This window comes from Narcine bancroftii, chromosome 2, assembly GCF_036971445.1.
Source record: "Narcine bancroftii isolate sNarBan1 chromosome 2, sNarBan1.hap1, whole genome shotgun sequence".
NCBI classification, from domain to species: Eukaryota; Metazoa; Chordata; class Chondrichthyes; order Torpediniformes; family Narcinidae; genus Narcine; species Narcine bancroftii.
Window position 1 is genome coordinate 37,962,502 of NC_091470.1, and position 17,402 is coordinate 37,979,903.

General features: G+C 39.4%; 1 protein-coding gene across 4 annotated transcripts in view; it reads left to right on the forward strand.

Annotated features, from left to right (window-relative positions):
- Positions 1-506: 506 nt before the first annotated feature.
- Positions 507-17,402, forward strand: part of prpf39 (PRP39 pre-mRNA processing factor 39 homolog (yeast)) — a 33,217-nt gene continuing 16,321 nt past the window's right edge. For 3 of the 4 annotated variants that reach the window (XM_069916347.1, XM_069916348.1, XM_069916349.1), the window contains exons 1-7: positions 507-583; positions 1,630-2,087; positions 6,774-6,899; positions 7,596-7,714; positions 14,532-14,699; positions 15,309-15,471; positions 16,457-16,564. In XM_069916347.1, the coding sequence (XP_069772448.1) occupies positions 571-583; positions 1,630-2,087; positions 6,774-6,899; positions 7,596-7,714; positions 14,532-14,699; positions 15,309-15,471; positions 16,457-16,564 (1,155 nt within the window). In that variant the 5' untranslated portion in view covers positions 507-570. Of the gene's footprint in view, positions 584-863; positions 1,021-1,629; positions 2,088-6,773; positions 6,900-7,595; positions 7,715-14,531; positions 14,700-15,308; positions 15,472-16,456; positions 16,565-17,402 lie in introns of those variants that run through there. The other variant, XM_069916350.1, reaches the window with a different exon arrangement.

The window sequence follows — 17,402 nt, forward strand, 5'->3', positions numbered from 1 at the left end:
GTAAACCCAAACAAAAATAGGAACAAGATCTAAACATAAAGATAAAGAATGAAACATGGGAAAAGCTATGCTCCGGAACTATGAGAAATACAATAAACACGAGGTTACCATTGATACAATATAATTGGTTACACAGGCTATATATCACGCCCTAAAAGTTACCCAACAGTATCAGACAGATGTTTTCGCTGTAAGAAGTAAATGGGAGCAACAGTACATGCAATTTGGGCATGTGAGAAAGTGGAAAAGTTTTGGGAAGATCTAAACCAGGTATTAAATAAAATCACAAAAAGCAATATATCAAAAAATGCCAACTGCAACTTGACGTGGTGAACATATTCATATTTTTGTATTGGTTTTTCAAGAATCCCTCAACTCCTATCAGATGATATCTCAGGGCTCTTCAGTTGCAGGTCACATTGCATCACGTGCCCTCCTCCTGTGCCACCCAGCGCCGACGTCGCTTGCACTGGTTGGCGCGCCTGCTGACGTCAGGAGACGGGGGCGGGGCTTTGGCGTGACGAGAGGGATGCGCGAGCGGAGGCAGCCACGGCGATCACGCATTGCAGCATGGCGGCGCGAGGTGAGTGCTGACGGAGAAGGCGCGCGGGAGATCACGCAGCAGCAGCAGCAGCGACTTCGGTACCTCAGCCGCCCCTCAACACCGGCAGCGGGTTGTACACACTTCGCATTCCCGCCGCTCTCACTGCGACTGGGCCTCGAGCCTCCGGGCTCTGCAGGCCCGATGGAACCTGGGCGACCAGGTTCGGGCCTAAGTTGACGTCCAGTGCCCCGGGTCCTCGCGGAGCGGGGCGATTAGGCCCTGTTGTGACCCAGTCTCATCTCTCGCTGGCAGCCAGTGACCACCATGTCTGCCAGGACACCTCCCCTGTGCAGCTCCGTATCCTGTTGATCGATCCCTCTGCACTGGGCCACATACTCTGCACAGAGAGAGGAAGCAAAACTCTTGGAACCTTGCCCTTTCGCTAGCATTCCTGAGCCTGTTTTATGGACATCGAGGTTAGGTTGTATCAACTGTGTTGGTTTGGTTTACATTTCCCTCTTTTGTGAATGCACCTATTCTTGGGGAGTTTTTTTTGCACTACCACTGAGTAGAAATTCTGCCTGGCCCGCAGGAAAAAGAACCTCAGGGCTGTATGTGATGTCATATACATATACACACTGATACCTTGAATATCCAAGGATACATGATCAACCAAATATTCTAGGGGCACTTCCTAATAAAGAACTTTGTCCTCTAATTAATATTTACATTTGAAGAGGATGCAAGGTCACTGTCAAAAATTGTAAATGCAGATAAAATGTGTTTTCTTAACCAAAATTAAAAGATCAGGCTTGAGTAATATTGAAATATTAACCCCAGCGTTGACAGTTCAATCTTGATTCCTGAGGTTAAAGAAAAACAAATTTATCTTGCTCAAATTTCAATTCCAATGTAGATGTTACTGATTCCTTGCAGTAAAGCAATCTTGCAGCTGAATTGATTTATCTTTTCTGATGGGAATTCTCAGTAACAGTTTTCAAGCAATGAAACTGAGGAAAATAAGAATTTTGAATTGCTTTGGTGCATGACCAATGTCTCTCATTTTCCATTTGTCTACCTTTAAGGCTTAAGTCAGACATCGCCAGAGAATGATGGACTTGCTGCTAATTCTTTTGATGAAAGTGATTTGTGTAAAAGTATCTCCACCACAAGTAATTCTCTTTCAAAAGAGACGTCAAACTCTGAGTCCTCTGATCTATATGAAATTTCAACTTCGAAGTCAGAAGCTATAGTGAGTAAAGGTAAAGTTATTGAACAGAAAGCCAGTGTGGATCCATTTACGAATTTGCCACATTCATTAGCGATGCAAGTGGAATCTCCTGAAGGTTCAGCATCAATGGACACTGAATCTCAAGCTGAGAATTCTTCACCTGAAAGAATAGTAGAAGATGTAGAAAATGCAGGACTTAATGATTCTGAAATTTCTTTTCCTGCGGAATATGAAAAGTTTTGGAAGGTGATTGAGGACAATCCCCAGGACTTCACAGGTTGGACTTATTTACTGCAATATGTAGAGCAGGAGGTGAGTAGATTATATGAAATATTACTTCATTCGTTTACAACACTTCCAGAAATTGATGCATGTTCAATATGCTTATGTATTGTGCTCTTAATAGTCTGAATTCTGAGTTATTTTGTTTACAAGTTTCTTATTTCTAATGCTAGTAGCAATTCTTTTAGTGAATAATGTGCACAGAAACTGAGATGAATGTCAAACTTAATAACTGAACGACATGATCATTTAGAAACATACTGCATTGCTTTTGTTAAAACCTCATTTTAAAAGATTTACAATTAAGATGTCCTGCTGTTTCACTACTGGCAATTTTAACCATAAAGTTGAATCAGAGCAAATTTAGTTGCCTTTTTGTGTTTTTTTTTCAACTGAAGTTTTTGTATAACAATAATTGAGTTTCTATTAAAGAAAATGTACATTTCTTATATGATAGATTCACTAAAATACTATCTTGATAGTTATTTGGATTGAAGTTTCAACATAATTCATAGTTCAAGCTCTCTGTGGCAGGGATAAGCTCATTTTTCCGAGTCTGAAACATCCATTTATTTTATATATTTACCTGTATCGTATTGCCCTGCAGCTGTTTCCTATGTTTTTGGTAAATTAAATATGTTCAATGTTCACCTAAATGGTACTCATAATTAAACTAATTGAACATGTACCGTATCCAGGTGTTAATGGATACCACCAAAAAATTTGTGGGAGAATTTGTCAGATTTTTGTACTTAAGGTATATCTTGAGAGCCCCTGTATTTTTAATTCTACCATATAGCTAGGAAATGCTAACCATCTTCCAGATTGATGTTTTGATATCTTTAAAAAGCAGGTCAAATTTTTATTTTGCTGATTATAAGGATGCTGTGGCCAGGCATACTGGAGAGGATTGCAGTAAAGTATTGCTTTGCTCCTCAAGCTTATGGCTGCATCACTGTAAATGAAGCTTTTAATTAATTATTAATTAATTAATGTCAATTCATTTTACATATTCTAATTTGGTATCAGTTGCTTTACTGAAACATCTCTATTCAGTCTGAATTTCAGTTGCCTATCTCTTTAATTCTCCATACCTTTGAGTTTACCATCTGGTCCTTTCCACTGTTCCAACAAAGACTGATGTAATCTTGAGAAGCGCGATTTCTTCTGACTTTGCACATTGCAGCTCTCAGGACTCAACCTGAAGTATAGTAATTTTAGCTGACTGACCTATTTGTGTAATTGGTGGTTTCTGATGGAAAAACCATTGAATCCACTTTTTTCTCAGTTCAGTTCAAGTTTATTTTCATTTGTACCAAGGTACAGTGAGAAAGTTACAGCATTTCAGCTATTCAACCCATACATTTCTTTGGCTTGGCTTCGCGGACGAAGATTTATGGAGGGGGTAAATGTCCATGTCAGCTGCAGGCTCGTTTGTGGCTGACAAGTCCGATGCGGGATAGGCAACCCATACATAATACAGCAGTAAAAACAATATAGAGTGCTGAGTTTCAGTGAGAAATCAGTTAGAGCAGAGTAAAAGCAACATTATTTTACTGATGTTAAATCAGAAAGTCTACAGATGCTGGGGTTGAATGCAATACACATTTGTGCTGGAGAAACTCAGCAGGTCACACATCATTCATCGAAAGTAAAAGATAATCAACCTTTGTCAGATACAAGCAAAATCAGGCAGGCACCTGAAAAAAGCTGAGGGAGGAAGGAGCAGGGGGAGGAGCATAGGCTAGCAGGTCATAGATAGATTCAGGTGGGAGGATAGAATTCTTTTATAAGATTTGTTCAGAAGTCTGATAAGGCAGGAAAGAAACCCTTGAATCTAGTGGTGCATCATCTTCCTGATGAGAGAGAAATGTTGCCAGAATGGAATGTTTTAATGTTTGATGGTTTTCTGAGGCTGGGATCGATTCTGTTTGATAGTCTGAGGTGCAGTCAAGTCATCTTCGTTTATCGTTCATACCATGCTTACACGGAAGGACGAGATAGCATTTCTCCAGGACATGGAGCATATTTACATAGATACAAGTTAAGAAAGCAGTTAACACATTAAAAAATTAAAGTATTACGATGTATACTCTGAAAGTCCACGGCACACTATCCACATCTGGAAGTTCAGGAGCCTGATGGCTTTGGGGGGGGGGGGGGAGCTGTTTCCCACTCTAGACATAAGGGCCTGAGTGCTTCGATCCCTTTTGCCAGATCAGAAGGGAGAACAGTTTACATGCGGGGTGTGTGGAATCTTTTGCAAAGTTCATTGATTTCCACCTGCATCAAGTGTAGTAGCTGTCCTTAATGCTAGGAAGAGGTTCCCCAATGGTCTTTTCCGCTGACTGCACTGTGTCCTCTGGAAGGTCTTGCAGTCCAAGGTGGTACAGCTTCCAAACCAGATGGTGACTCAGTTGCACAGGATGCTCTCAATACATCCTCTGTAGAATTTAGTGAGGATAGAGATGGGTGATGGACTTTCCTCAGCCTTCACAAGAAATAGAGGTGCTGCAGGGCTTTCTTGGCTATGGAGCTGGTATTAAGGGACCAGGTGAGATTCTCTGCCAGGTGCACTCTGAGGAACTTGATACTCTTGGTGACCTCAATGGTAGAGACATCAATGATCATCCTGAAGTTGACAACCATCTCTTTTGTTTTTTTAATAACAACACTGTGCAGTTTCTTAATCTTGGGTGGAGTAATTTCTGTGCCATGCAGTGATTAATTCTGACAGGATACTTTTAATGGTGCAGTTGTGGAAGATGTTGAGGGACACAAGTGGCATGCTTAATGTTCTCGGGCTTCTGAGGAAGTAGAGGCACTGGAATGCTTTCTCGTTATGTCAACGTTGATCGGACCAGGACAGGTCATTGGAGATGTTTATCCCTGAGAACCAAAAGCTGTCTCCTATCTCTACCTCAACATGTGGTCAGGCAAGTTTGCTCTTTCCCTCTTCTGGTAGTCTTTGACCAGCTCCTTAGTCTTGCGGACAATGAGGGAAAGGTTGTTTCTCTGGCACCAAGCTGTAAGTTGCTCTATCTCCTACATTCCATGACAGTGGCGTCATCTGTGAATTTAAAGATGGATTTAGAAAGGTGTTTGGCCACAAAATCATGGGAATGTAGTTGGGGACTGACTGCCAACCCTTGTGGGCACTGATGCTAAAGGTGATTATGGAGGTGTTGTCACCAGTTTTCACTGATCGAGGTTTAAGGGACAGGAAGTTGTGAATCCAGTTGCAGTGTGGGGTGCTGAGGTCAAAATCTCGGAGTTTTCTAATCATTATTTTGCATTATAATTTTGAAAACGGACCTATTGTCAATGATGTGGGTGTTCTTGTTCCAGGGCTGTTGCAGGCGTAGGTGAATTGAAGTGGGTTGAGGCTAGCGTGGAATTAATGTGAGCCATGACCAGCCTCTTGAAGCACTAATAATAGCATTTGCTCTGAGGTCTGATTTCATTTTGTACCTAATTTGTAACACCGCCAGTGCTTTGCTTCATTTCTTTTCTCACTTTCCCAGCATTGTAGTAATCATTTTCTTTCTTTCCTTTTCTTTTTTCTCCTTTACATCTCCTCCAGATAGACAGATCGTGCATCATCAAAAGAAAATGTTAAGCACCCTCTTTCAGCTAGCGTCACTGAGCACGAGATGAATTGTGTTTGTCTCCATTCTATCATACATTTTCTTTTATTCACTACCTGCACTCCTATTTGTTTCAACTTCTGATTAAAATTCATCAATCTGCAATATTAACTGTTTCTACATACAAGCTGTCCCACGTTTTGAAAATTTCTAGCATTTCTCGGGCATAATTTATGAAATAAACCAAAATCCCTTTCCCAAAGGAGATTACTGGTACCAATGTTAATTCTTTGTGGGGGGGGGGTGGTTTATCAATGTAAACCTATGGTAGAGTTAATAAAAGATAGCTTAAGTGTCATGTGCATATGTTTTCATGTTTAATTCACACAGGCCATTATTGCCTTGTAAATTTCTCTAATTTTTAGAAACTTACCCTGAATACATACATATCACTTTCATGGGATATATATTTTCATTAACCAAAGAAGTTTTGATTTTCTGAAAGGGTGAAGAAACAATGAAGAAATCACTGAATTGACCTGTAAGCTACAGGTTCAGGATAGAATCTGTCAATTTGTATTTGCTCATTTTCTGTTGGTTTGTTAAAGAATCTTGGAAGAACAATTGAATTACACTTAATCTCAACAAGGAGATTTCTTGTTATTTGGTTAGTCCATTAAGATTGGGCCAATTAGTATAATTTTTCAAATGTCACCTTCGTGCTTTAAACAGTCTTAACATGTTAACTACATGTTGAATTTCCAGACCTCTATCTGTAATTTAGGGTGTTCCCTGACTGGATTGGGTCATCTATAAAGTTTGGGTAGATTCTAAGTTTGATTAAATTCCACCTCTTATTCAGACTTGTCTTGAGAATGAAAGGTCATGTAAAAATTATTGCTTTTATTGGAATGCAAGTTTTACTGATAACTGTAGTGTGCATTATCATTCATACTAAAGATGAAAATCAATGAATGTTTATTAATTGGAAATTTTGTTATTTTGGACTGTGAGTATAGCAAATCAAAATGCAACCACGTAAATGAGTTCAGATAATCACTTCTGGAAACAGTGATGTTGAGAGGTACTGTATGCATGTTGAGAGTAAACTGGAGGGTTTTTTTTTCAGAACCACATCCTGGCAGCCAGAAAAGCTTTTGATCATTTTTTGTCCCGCTACCCCTATTGCTACGGCTATTGGAAAAAGTATGCTGATCTTGAGTGGAGGCATGACAACGTTACAGAGGCAGATGAGGTGAATAATTTGTGACTTTCTCCTTGTACTTGCATTTCACATTATTTTAATCTGACCATTTTTCAGATTACTACAAGCCATATTCTACTCAAAAGGCTAAAACTAGCCATGCTTATAAGAGGTTTTGAGATTTTGATTTTGGCTTTAGTAAATGATTTTATGGTCTCATCCACTTTTTCAGAGTTAAAATAAAAATATTTTCCCTTAGCAGTTTTCAGCTAATGTCTTCTCTCTTTGTTAACAGGTTCATTAGTACAACAGTTTGTCAAGCTTTGCAGTGCAAATCAATGCAATTTAACAAGTAGGGCAGGGCTTTTCTGACAGTTTTACTTGGGTGCTATGATTTTAAACCCAATTATTTTTCCCTATATTTATGTTTGAGTTTTTATTTTTGCTGAATTTTATTACATTTCTGGTTAGAGGCTGTCAGTGATGTTCTAATGGGTCTGTGCCCTATGGTCTGTACCCCAAGCCTGCCCTACCTTGTCAGAATGCAGGAGCCATCTCACACTCTGAAGATCAAGGCTGTACGCGTGGAGAACAGAACATTGTGATGTTCTTACCACCCTCCACATTATGGTAATGGATGATTATTCAAACAAATTCGTGGAAAGAAACATTTTCAGTGTACGGACTCTGCTGGTGGTTTTTATTATTAAATTAATTTTAGTTATTACTAGAAACTCTTTGTCACAGGTGTACCGAGAAGGACTGCAAGCAATTCCTCTTAGTGTTGATCTTTGGCTCCACTATATCAATTTCTTAAAAGAGACCTTGGATACCAACAATCCAGAGACTGATGCAAAAATAAAAAGGTAATATTGGATTGGTGTCTGAATTTTGCTGATGTAAGCACTCAATAATTCAATTTGCATCGTTCCACTGATGGCCAGTCAATTCCACATAAATAATGATTAAAATACAAGTTTTACTTTGATTTTAAGTGTGTTAATCTCACGCCTTCATAACTGATAGAATTTTATGTTTAAGACATGAGGAACTTCAGGCCCAACCCATTGTAACATGTTCAGGTCTCTCTTCCTCTTCCCTCTCTCTGAATTTTGTCACATTTGGGTCTGTGCGCTACTTTCTACTCTATTGTTTTTAATTGAAAACATTAGTGTCAAAAGTTCTACAGCTTGGAAACAGGCAATTTGACTCAATTTGTCAAGCTAACCAAGCTAGTCCAATTTGCCAGCCTTTCTGACTCATATATAACCATATAACCATTTACGGAGTGGAAACAGGCCACGTTGGCCTTTTGAGTCCGCACCGGTTCAATGTGTGTGTGCAAATTCAAGAAATGTTCCTTGGTTCACAGTCCAATCTCACCCCCCCCCAGCTCCCTGGCTGCAGGCAATCACCACACCGTGCACAGAATCCTTTCTTGTTAGAGAACATACACGACATCACACGACCCTGAGATTCTCTTACCTATGGGCGCGGCACAATTACCACTTACTGGTAGTCAAAAAAAAAAACTACACAGTGTATACACATAATAAAAACACAACACTGAAGAAACTCAGCTGGTCAAACCGTGTTCTTTATACAGCAACGACAAAGATACAGAACCAACGCTTCACACCTGAGCCCCTCATCCATGTCTGGAAAAATGTCGGCAGGGGCTGTTTCATCTGTCTCAATGTCTTTTGAATGTTACAATTGTCCCCATTTCTCCTTGGTCTGGCAACTTGTTCAATATATTTATCACCCTATGAAGATGGTGCCTCTTGGTTTCCTTTTATATTTTTCCCTTCTCACCTTAAGTCTATGCCCTTGAGTTTTGGATTCCTCTATCCTGGCAGTGGATCTATATATTTATGGCTAGTTATTCTTTTCTTGATTTTATAAACCTCTATGAAGTACTCCCTTAGTCTCCTATCCTCCAGGTAGGAAAAAGCCCTGCCTATCCAGCCTGATTTGCAGCACTTCTGAAGAAGGATACAGGCCCAAAGCATTGACTGCCTTTTGCTTTTATTGTATGACCTGAGTTTCTCCCTCCCTTTTATGTACAGGTGCCTAACCTTTTATCTGGAGTTCTGAAAACTGGCAACCTCCAGAAACCGGTACTTTTTTTGGTAGATGACAGTACACAAGTAACATTAATTTTCTGTAATAAATTCACCGTTTTCAAAGGGAGGACACCTGCTCTCCCCCAATCACTGCCCCCATGGGGACCCTCCCTTATCTTCGGTAGAAAGGTGATTCTCAGCCCCCAGAAGCAGGTGGCAGCCGACTCAATGGGGGAGCAATGGCCATATTCGTTATCCATAATTCCCCCTGGCATAGCAGTTCAAGCTGCATGAGGGATTATGGGTAATGAAGCCGACCATTGCTCCAGCACTGATCTGTCGCTGCGATCCGGTGTGATGCACCATAAACCCCAGACTCGGCAGCACTGCACCTCTGCTGCCGCATAGGGAATTAGATTGGGTAACAGGCTGTGCTGCCGGGGTGTGCCTGAGGGCCAGTCCAATGAGCTGGTGGAGCGCTTGAAAGCTGCCGGCGCTCGGCTCCACTGCCTCAACGGCCAGCTCCTGCTGCAGTTCTCTACCTCATGTATGACTTTATGCTCCGCTTGGCCGCTAGCTCCGAGCACCTGATGCTAGCAGCCTTTTTAGCTGAGCTCCCAAGCCACCGCATCACCTCTGACCACCACCTGACCGGCGTGCTTGTTGAGAGCCTTCTGTAAAGAAAGTATATGTCAAACCACCACTCAGCCTGGCTGGCACACCCCCCCAACTACACACAGCCTGGCCTAGGGAGCAAAATAGACTGGCACTGGAAAGGGTGGGGGGGGGGGCACGATGGACTATGGTATGTTTTTTTTTTGTTGAGGATGGAAATGGCAGGGGCTAGGTGCAAGGCATTTGCTTAAAGGGGCTGAAATCAAATGATTCTGAAATCTAGAAGATTCTGAACAACAGGTGTCCAGTCCTGATGATTCTGGATAAAGGGTTAGGCACCTCTACTGCACTAAACCCCAGCATCTGCAAATATTTGTGTTTAACTCTTAAGAACTTTGCTTTATCCCAAATCACCATCTGGATCACTATACCTGTTGCATTCCGTACTCCCACGATGTTTGTTCCATAAAAGAATTATCAATCAAATATAAACTACACTCGTTTCAAATTGGTAATTTATTTGGAAATTGAAGGTTTGATTTGAATCTCTTGTCAGGATCTGTCTAAAAGAAAACTTTAACATAAAGAACTATCAATGTCTAAATAAATTTTGGATAATTAAAAATTATCTAGAAATGCATTGCCTTTGATACCACTGTGCCTTTTTTCTTTGTTAGTCCTTAATTAAAACTGAGTAGTTCTAGCATAGAATGGTAGTTAACTAAAATTCAATTCAATGTTGAGTCCAAAGGACTCAGAAGATGCTATTTATCAAACATGCGTTTTGGGCTTTTGAGAAGTTAAGCCAAAGATTAGTTGAAATTAGATGGATTATTTAAATGACAAGCTTTAATTAACTCAGGATCATCTTGGAGTGCATGTCAACCAAGAAGTTTGCATATCTCTCTAAACTTTTCCTGTCTGTGTACCTCTCTAAATATATTTTAAACTTTATAATTGTACCCTCCTCTACCACTTCCTCTGGCAGCTTGTTCCAGATACCCATACCCTCTGTATGAATCTATACCTCTTGAAGGTTACCACCCCTCGACCCCCCGAAAAGCCTCCTATGCTCCAAGGAGGAAAAAAAGTTTATTCCGCTATTATAATTCAAGTCCACTAATCTGGTAACATTGAATCTTTTCTGCACCCATTCCATCTTAATACAAATCTGATTTACAGATCAGTCTGTGCTCTTTAAAGCAGTTATTTGATTTTTGGTTTCTCTATGTTCTCTCACACTAAACGTGGGGTTCCAGAAACATTGGAATTTCATGTGAATAGCTTCACTTGGAAAGGGTGATGAAGAGATAAAAGAGCAAGTATTATATAATCCTGTATTTGTGTGGGATGGTGTTGTGAAAAATCCCTTTAGAGTGATGAAATGGGGAAGGGAAGTTGTGACTGGTGGTGTCTTTATGTTGAATGTGTAGGCTAGTAGGAGGAGAGAAGATGAGGGCAGAAGTGAAAGCAATGAATATTAAGGGAATGGAGTTGGTGGGTTCAGAATGAAATTGGTTTACATGAATCAAGAATATTTTTTGTCTTCCGAATACTTGAAGAAAATTTCTGCCAATTTTTAGACTATGTTATGCAAGCAGTCTGACAATTTAAGGAGTAGAGGATTTTTTTAAAAAATGCAGCAAATTGGATCTGAGTGTTGTTCATGTAGACCTGGAAATGGACATGGTTTCAAATGATATTGCCAAAGGGTAGCTTGTAGATGAGAACTAGAGGTAATAGGTATATCGTTGTGGAAATAGTGTGGGAAGGATAGGTACAAGCAAGAATGTTCCACCCAGCTGGTTAATAGTAAGGAGGAGCTAGAGGAAGAATATGTGAACAAGTTGAAAAATAGTTGAGGTCAAGGGGATATTGTTAATGTATTTAATCAGTGCTGCATTTGTATGCTAGCCAGAATGAACTCTGGTTGGAAAGGTTCATCTATAAAAGATGGAAGGAGGTTTGAGGGTCTTGTTCAATGATTTTGAAAAAATGTTATTGCAGAGAGAGATTGACCTGAATTTTTTTTCAAGGAGAGTGCCAGAAGAGTTTGGTGGGGGTGGAGGGGGGGGGGGGGCGTGGTTAAGATTAGTTTCAGACCAAGTCATGGTTTGATATTAGTGCCTGGGTATAGAAATCTAAGCACAAAGATGTCGTCCATCTGCAAGTAATTTGAATTGGTGAAATCAACTTTTAAAAGATATCCAAAGTTATTTCTTGTTAGAAAGCAATACAGTAATCAGTTAATTTTGTTGAAGAATATTTCAACATTTTAAATCATTTATAATATAATGCCATTGATTTACCATGGCTTGCAAACAAATAAAGAATATGCTCACTCATTTCTTTCACCATGAATTTGACTTTATTATTCACTAGACACAACATTGAATTCTTCAACTCCCCAAACACTACCCACCACCCAGCTAAACTCCTCTGACCCACTGCCACACGGGTGAGGCAGCCTCATGGGCCTGCGATGAGCCTGTCAACTTCATTCACTTCACAGTCAACTTCCACCCTGATCTCAAACCACCTGGTCCATCTCCAACCACACTTTCCCCTTCCTGGATCCCTCTGTCTCCATCTTGGGAGACAAGCTTTCCACTGACATTATAAACCCACTAACTTCTGTGATAGTTCGACCCTGTTGTCAAGATAGAAAGACAAGCACAAGAACCATAGAGCAATACAAAAACCTTTATTACAATTCTGCTAGCAGGAATGAGTAATATTAATGTCAGGTAGACCAGTGTCACCCTAGTTAATACCAGAACCTCATTCAAAGGTTCAAGTGAAACAGTACAATATTTAAAGCAAATTCTTCCATACAAATCTGATAGGCATCTCTTTGAACTTAATGTTACAAGCTTATGGTTTACATTTTGCATATCTAAAGACAGGAAAATGGCTGACATCAATCAGTTATTTATGTATACAAGTCGTAAATCAAAGATATCATTTCTTGCATAGGAAATTGGCAGAAGTCTGGCAAGATTGCTTCTAATGCACAGTAACATCTGCCTTCTGTAGGGACCATTCCCTCTGTGACTGCCTCGTGCACTCATCCCCCCCTCCCCCAACCCAGCACCTTCCCCTGTGACCACAGGAGTTGCCACACTTGCGGCCACTCACCACAGTCCAGGGCCCCAAACAGTCCTTTCAAATGAAAGCAAAACTTCACTTGTATATCCGTAGGACTAATTTACTGCATCTGGTTCTCCTTTTGTGGCCTTTTCAACATCGGGGAGGCTGGGCGCAAATTGGGAGATCACTTTGCTCAGTACCTTTGCTCCGTCCACACGAGTGACAGAGAGCTCCCAGTAGCCAACTATTTCAGTTCTGTGTCATACCCCCATACTCACATGTCTGTCCGTGGCCTTGTGTACTATCCCACCAAGACCACCCACAAATTGGAAGTACAACATCTGATTTTCCGTCTGGGCACTCTTCAGCTAGATGGCATTAACATCGACTTTCTACTAATCTGCTCTCTTCTTCCCCTCCCCTCCACTTCCACTTTGTAGTTCTCCCTTCCCTCTCCATTCACCTAGCCATACCTCCTCCAATTGATCGCTGCTGTCCCCCCACTCCCTTCACCTATCGCCTCCTGCCTTCCCCCTTTATTCTTTTGTTCAGATGCCTGCTGACATTTTTCCATACCTTGATGAAGTGCTCAAGCCTAATATGTCAGTTATATATTTTTACCTTTGCTATTTGAAGGACACTGCTTGACCTGCTGAGTTAGTCCAGCATTGTGTTTTAACTTCAACCATGGTGTCTACTCACTGCAAAATCAGTTGACGCTTGCGAGTGGATTCGCAAATCCAAATGGAGAGGGGAGATGTGGTTGTCCGACAAGGGATAAAGGACAACTCAGGAGGTGAAGGGGAGATTGGGGATAAATAAGATAGAAATAGGAGAATAAGGAAAATGTTGGATGTTGTAGGAATGTTGTCTTATAAAGAGTTGAAAATAAGAAAACAGAAATGGAAAAGGAGGAAAGGTAATGATGGAAAAACGGAAAGAGAAGATAAACAAAATATAAAAGGGCTACGCTGAACTATATGTCTTTAAATATTAATGGAATACATAACCAAATTAAAAGGAAGAAACTACCAAATTTAAATGAATAAATGTATTCCATTAGAAAAAATAACATATTGGTTAAGAAATAATATTGAAATATTCGAACAAGTATAGGAGCCTTACATTAAATACAATAGCGAAAACCTACCGGGGACAAACATTACCTAAGTTGATGGAAGGAGAAGGAAAGAAAAGAATGGACTCAGTAGAATTTCTGGTGTAATTTTGTTGAATGACAACATTGTCTGACTGGCTTAATGCAACCTAGATTGTATACCTAAAATGGATGAGAGGGGGGGGGTGGGGGGGTGGTTTGGGAGGAAAGGGGGGGGGGGGGAGAAAAAGTCACTGTATATGTGTGAAAAAGAAATAGTGTATATCATGGCTAATGTGATTTATGGTGTGAAAAATAAAAAAATTACCATGGTGTCTACTGATTTTCATGCTTCACTACTGCCACATGAGTGTTCCTGACACTCTCGCTCTCCTCCTGAATCTGAAATTCATCACCCATGTACTAACGCTTAACACACCCACGCATGTGCACTATTATTCTCACGCATCGCTCACGGCCCCGTTCCCTTCTACAACTGTGACAAAATATGGCTTTAAATCATATTCCGTAAAAGTCCAGCTTATGGTTTTTTTAGGTCCTAACTTTCTTGCAAATCAGTTTAACAAACGCAAATTGGTAAATTCGTATTTGGGCTATGACCATAATTATGAGAAGGGTTCAATTTAAAATGGGCACAGATGGTTGCTGAACCTTTCATTATGTTGAGCTTTTTTGACCATAAAATTTTATAATGTTTGCATTGTGAAGTCAATGAGGAGTATCAAAACAAAATCCTTTCATGTAGAAACCTCTGGCTTCAGCAACAAATTGATGTTTTCTTTTATGTTCTTACAGTGTGTTTGAACATGCTGTGTTAGCTGCAGGAACTGATTTTCGCTCGGATAGGTTGTGGGAAACTTACATCAACTGGGAAAATGACAGGGGAAATCTGGAAGAAGTGACAGCAATTTATGATCGCATTCTTGGTATTCCAACACAGCTCTACAGTCATCACTTCCAAAGGTAAACCAGGAGAATTAAAATTAAAAGCCATTTGTACTTGAAACCTGACTACTGTTGAAAATTTTGTGCCTCTTGAGGAATGAAGACAAAAACTGAAGTACATTTTTAAGTTCTAAGCAAATTTGAGCAAAGTTGGCTGGCACAGAATTCATCTGGTATAATGCCTTTTCCTGTTTCAGTTTATCACTGTTAGACTTTTATTGTTGCAGGGAAGGTTGAATTATGTTGGGCTATTCATGAGTGCCTAACAACTCAACAATAAAACTTCATTTTTAAAATGCCCTTGTTTCCTGACTGATAACATCAGCAAAAATCATTTAAAAATTCAAGAATTGTGCTAAACCAGAATAATTTTTAAATTCTCCATATTCTTAGTAAATTAAAAATTGTAATAGTTTATTTTTATTTTTGTGCAGAAATTCTACTACAGTCAACAAAGGATTAAATGTGAAATTCACAATAAACTGAATCTTCAGGGTAGGAAAATACGTGTAGTGTATCCCAATATTTTACAAACTGGAATTTTCTTTCCTAACTTTTTTTCTGGTAATCAAAGGTTCACAACAGTGAGGCATCTTGTATAGTATAAACGATGATGGTATTTTTCAGGTTTAGAGATCACGTTCAGAATCACTTGCCTAAAGATCTAATCTCTCCAGAGGATTTTATTAAACTACGTCAAGAATTGGCATCCACAAATGAACACTTTGACAATGATGGTACTCCAAGAAATGAACCAGCAACTGAAATTGACATAAATGATCCTGCCCAGGTAATGTGAACTACCTACCAATTCGATCATTCATCTATGTTTCAGATGACTGATTATCTAAAATGTAACACACATCATCACTGAATGTTTAAGTGGCCATAATTATTTTCTGCTTCCCCCCCCACAATTTTGTTACGCTTCTTTAGCCTTCAGAGCCCAGGATCCCTGATTCCAGTTCTTTCTGAAATGAAAGAGTAGAGACCCCAATTTTTTTTGACCAATAGCCTTCATTTCAGCATTATTAAAAGCAGGGACTCACCGGTTGGATTACACCACTTTGTCTTTCTGCTTGTGTATCCAACATTGCTCACTTCACCATTGCAGACTTTGTATTGCATATGTATCACTTTCATACAGTTAGATCCTGTTATCTCCTACTTGCCCCATCTGCTGTCAGTTTTCAGAACACTTTTTTCCTTAGTTCATCTTTTTCCCAAACCATAAAATCTCAAATCTTTCTGAAAATTAACTTGAGATTCCATAAGATGAAGTAATAAAATGATCACTAGTCCTTTTTGTACATTTATTTGATCATTGATTTTGATATCATTTACTAAGTTAACCAGATCATGTAAATTTTATTTGTTAGTCTTCTGCTCCTGATATTTACTTCCTGTACTGGAGGATCTGAATATCGACAAATATAATAGGGCCTCTGACTTCATGGTCAAAGATGAGTTTCAAGAAAGAGAAAGTATGTACCTGGATTTGTATGGCGCCTTTCAGAAATCAAAGTAGTGTTGAGGTCTAGTTGCTGTAATGTTTTGAAGCTCACCATTTTCTCACCATTTCTCCCTTCTCTTTCCTCCCCTTCCTGTATAATTGTTACATTGTGTAAATTTCTTACAATTATTAATCTAATTTTCAAGCTTTCTATCCTGCTTTCATAATCTGGAACTCTATGCTTTTTTACCTCTTTATTTGTCCTCACTCAGATTTGTTTCCAGTGTTCTTGAGTTTGGTGAAATGTTTTTCTTCCTCATAGATTGTTTCTGAAATAGAAAACATGCGCCATAGAATTATTGAAGTTCGTCAGGAAATACACAATCATAATGAGAATGAAGTCAGCCGACGATGGGCTTTTGAGGAAGGGGTAAGAAGAACATTTACTTATAGTAAAAAGTGACAAGAGCATATTGTAATCTTAAAATCTATATGGGAAGGTTCATTTTTCTCAACATGAACGAGGGAAATGTATGACTTTGTTTCCCTGAATTCCCTTGGTTCAGCTCGAATTTCTTTTTGGTTCCCTCTGAGTCTTTTTTGTTTTTGACAAAATTGTTCAATTTTGAATATTAAATTCAACCTATCACATTGTTTGTCTCACTCCTCCCATTCTCCTTTTTATATTTGCCCCTCTTCTCAGTTCAGACCCAAAACAACATCAGTTCCTTTCCACTGCAACTGCTACTTTACCTAATTGCTGCAGCAGTTTAATTTTCGTTCCAGATTCCAGCATCTGTCATCTCATGTTTTCATTGTTGCTTTGGTGGGCCAAAGTGACCTCAATTAGCCAAATAGTCTCATACATAATCTCTAAAATTCTGTGACAGTTGATACTTTAACAAAAGGTTACTGCTTCAAAATAATAAAAGAATTGGCTATTGAAATACATTTTTCTTTCCCTACAGACGCTATCTGATCTGAGTATTTTCTAGTATTTTAAGTTGAATTTTCCAAATTTTCATCTGTATTTGCTTTTCTGTACTGATTTCCTCTGTCTGCAGTAAATATTTTAAGGTTGGAAGCCATTGGAAAGTCAAACTGAAAACTAATGTTTCCTTCTCCATGTGTGCTAGCTGCCCGGCTGAGCATTTTCTGTTTTAAATTAGATGATTGTTTGAAATGGGAAAATATATCGGAAAATTAACAGACCAAAAACCAGACAAAATGTTTCGTATAAGGGAAATTACAAGTTATGTGTGGTTTGC